The 2,497-nt window shown below is 40.9% G+C and overlaps 1 protein-coding gene across 1 annotated transcript in view; it reads left to right on the top strand.

The window, feature by feature from the left end:
• The first annotated feature begins 1,461 nt into the window (after positions 1–1,461).
• The window catches only part of LOC108754560, a 102,900-nt gene continuing 101,864 nt past the window's right edge, over positions 1,462–2,497 (top strand). The window contains exon 1 of the mRNA XM_018496975.1: positions 1,462–1,684. Coding sequence (XP_018352477.1) covers positions 1,594–1,684 — 91 coding nt within the window. The 5' untranslated portion in view covers positions 1,462–1,593. The remainder of the gene's footprint in view (positions 1,685–2,497) is intronic.

Raw genomic sequence — 2,497 nt, 5'->3', positions numbered from 1 at the left:
GCGAGACTCGTGAGTCACGCGGTCAAGATTTGCAATTCTTCCACTTTTCTGCCATCCGATCTACCCGAGGGTCCACGACGAATTCTAAATTTCCTCGAAATTGAAACGGGGAACGGGGAAGTTCGCCGCGATTTCGCAGCTTTCGCGACCGCAGCGTGAGAACGTGTAACCGGCATTGTAACTTCCGTATGCAGCATCTGGTTCCACCGGAGGAGCACATTGCGCGCGGTTATGGTTGCGCGACGATATTTAGAACGTCGGGATAACACGCGTCGAAGTTTAAGTTGAAGTTACTCGCTCACACTCGTAGGTATCCGTTTTCCTACGTGAACTCGTGAATTCACGTCTCAGAATGCGATTATAATTTATGTAACTAGTAACTACACTAAATTCATAAAACCGTATGCTTTCATCTTCTGCAACGCTCGTGAATGTATCGTACAAACGATGTTAATCCTCTCGTTTCAGATTTTTTTTTTTTTTTTCAGATAATAAAATATTTCAACGAAACTTTACATTTTTAAATAACTTTTCCGATTTTGTCAGTTTGATTTAAATGTGTGCACATGAATATATTTATGTTTATACATATATATACGTATATAATATATTTTCATTTGCTTTTGTTTCGATCAATTAATTATCAATTCTCCGTACAATGAAATTCGTACATTTGGAAATATTATATAAAATAGCTACAAAATTTGAACACGATTTTTAATTTTGATATTATTTTCGAATATTATTATAATATTTAACTTATCAGAATGTCAATACATGAAGAATTAAAAATACATTTCTCCACTAAAGTAGACATTAATAATTATGTAATTAAATAACGGAGCATTTAAAGTAGCTTAACGATGTCTCCGATAAAAATATCCAACAAAAAAAAAAAGAGATGCGCGAGCTTAATACCCCAATCTGCAATTGCATATCTGATTACGTTTCCTATGGGTAAACAATGTCGAATCAAACGACCTCATTTGGGATTCTCTCTTGTATCCCCAAGCCAATCGTCATCACCACTTCCGTCCGCATTTTCCGGGCAGCGTGTTCCGCGGTACGTTTTCGCGCGTCCGCGTTACGACGTGGCGTAATCCGGTCGAAAAGCCGGTTACGCTCGTCCTCATTAACTCGCCTCAACAATGAGCGTGGGTGTCGGCGTAGTACGTCCTTTCAACCCCCGTCGACATCCACACCCTTCTCGAGATTCGTAGGGCGCACGCGCGAATTCCCTCCCTCCCTCCCTCCCCCCCTCTCTCTCTCTCTCTTCCCCCCTTCCCTTTCTCACCCTCTGTTTCTCTCCTTCGCTTCAACGTCGACAACGACGACTACGACGATTACGTCGACGACGGGGAACGACGTGTGTGGGGGCGGTTCGCGCGTAAAATCGCACCGAGCGAAGGCGCTCAGTCGCGCGGGACACGTCGCGGGGTGCGGTTGCTTCGTCGTGGTGGTTCGTACACACCGGGTGGTACGTGCGTGCGTGCGTGCAAAGAGGGGAAAGAGACGACGACCCTATCTGTGCCTTTCGCGCGGGGGTGGTGTGGACGATGTGCGCGTGCCGATAACGATAAGGCCGCCGCAGGGATGTGCCTAGCGGGGGGCACTCGAGCCCTCCTGCTCTTGGCGCTCGTGCTGTGCCAGCGTGCCGGCTGCGTCGATGGCAAGAATGACAACTGTGAGTACGCGCCTCGTGCCTCTTATCGATATAACTTCAAGGAGGATCGTAATGTTGGAGGGTATTGTACGAGGGATGGGGTATTCAAGCGCGATGTGGATCAAATGCTTTTATAATTGTACGATAAAGCGCGTCTTCTTCAATCTTCACAAATGTTCGTAGATCTGAATGACGTTGATCTCGGATCAACCGTGCACGATTGTAATTGTGATCTTTGATTGATTGTATCAAATTAATTTTATACTGGGGTGTAAAATTTGAACAAAAGTTTAAATTTTTATGTTTACGTTTAAAATTTAAATAAAAGTTATAACACACAGTTTTGGTTCATTTTATCTTGAAGTGGGTAAGTGAGGGTGCCCACAACAGGTATAGTTATGTTTAAAACTTTGTTTTGAAAAAGAAAAAGAAAAAGTATTGTCCCCAGAAGTCTCAAGATTTATTATTTTTACATTTTTTTTATCTCATAAGGATAATTAATGTATTTAACTTTAACTATACTTAAAAGATTACTGATATATTAATGTATATATATCAGTAAAAAATGACTACAGAATGAAATTCTTTTAGGGAATGTTTCAAGCATCTATTACCAACTTGCATATCTCTAAGTCACCTACCTAGTTAAAGATTAAAGTTACTAACTGTGCGTGATATTAATTATATTTCCGCTTAAATGTACTAAAATAGTAGAAATTAATTAATTACAAGCAATTTATAATAAAATGCAATTACGAATGTCACATCATATTAAATAATAAATATGACAAACAGAAAAATGTAAAGTCAGTTAAGGCGGCTTCAGATGACGTG

This window comes from Trachymyrmex septentrionalis, unplaced genomic scaffold (assembly GCF_001594115.1).
Source record: "Trachymyrmex septentrionalis isolate Tsep2-gDNA-1 unplaced genomic scaffold, Tsep1.0 scaffold8, whole genome shotgun sequence".
NCBI lineage: Eukaryota > Metazoa > Arthropoda > Insecta > Hymenoptera > Formicidae > Trachymyrmex > Trachymyrmex septentrionalis.
This window is presented reverse-complemented; position numbering and strand designations above follow the sequence as displayed.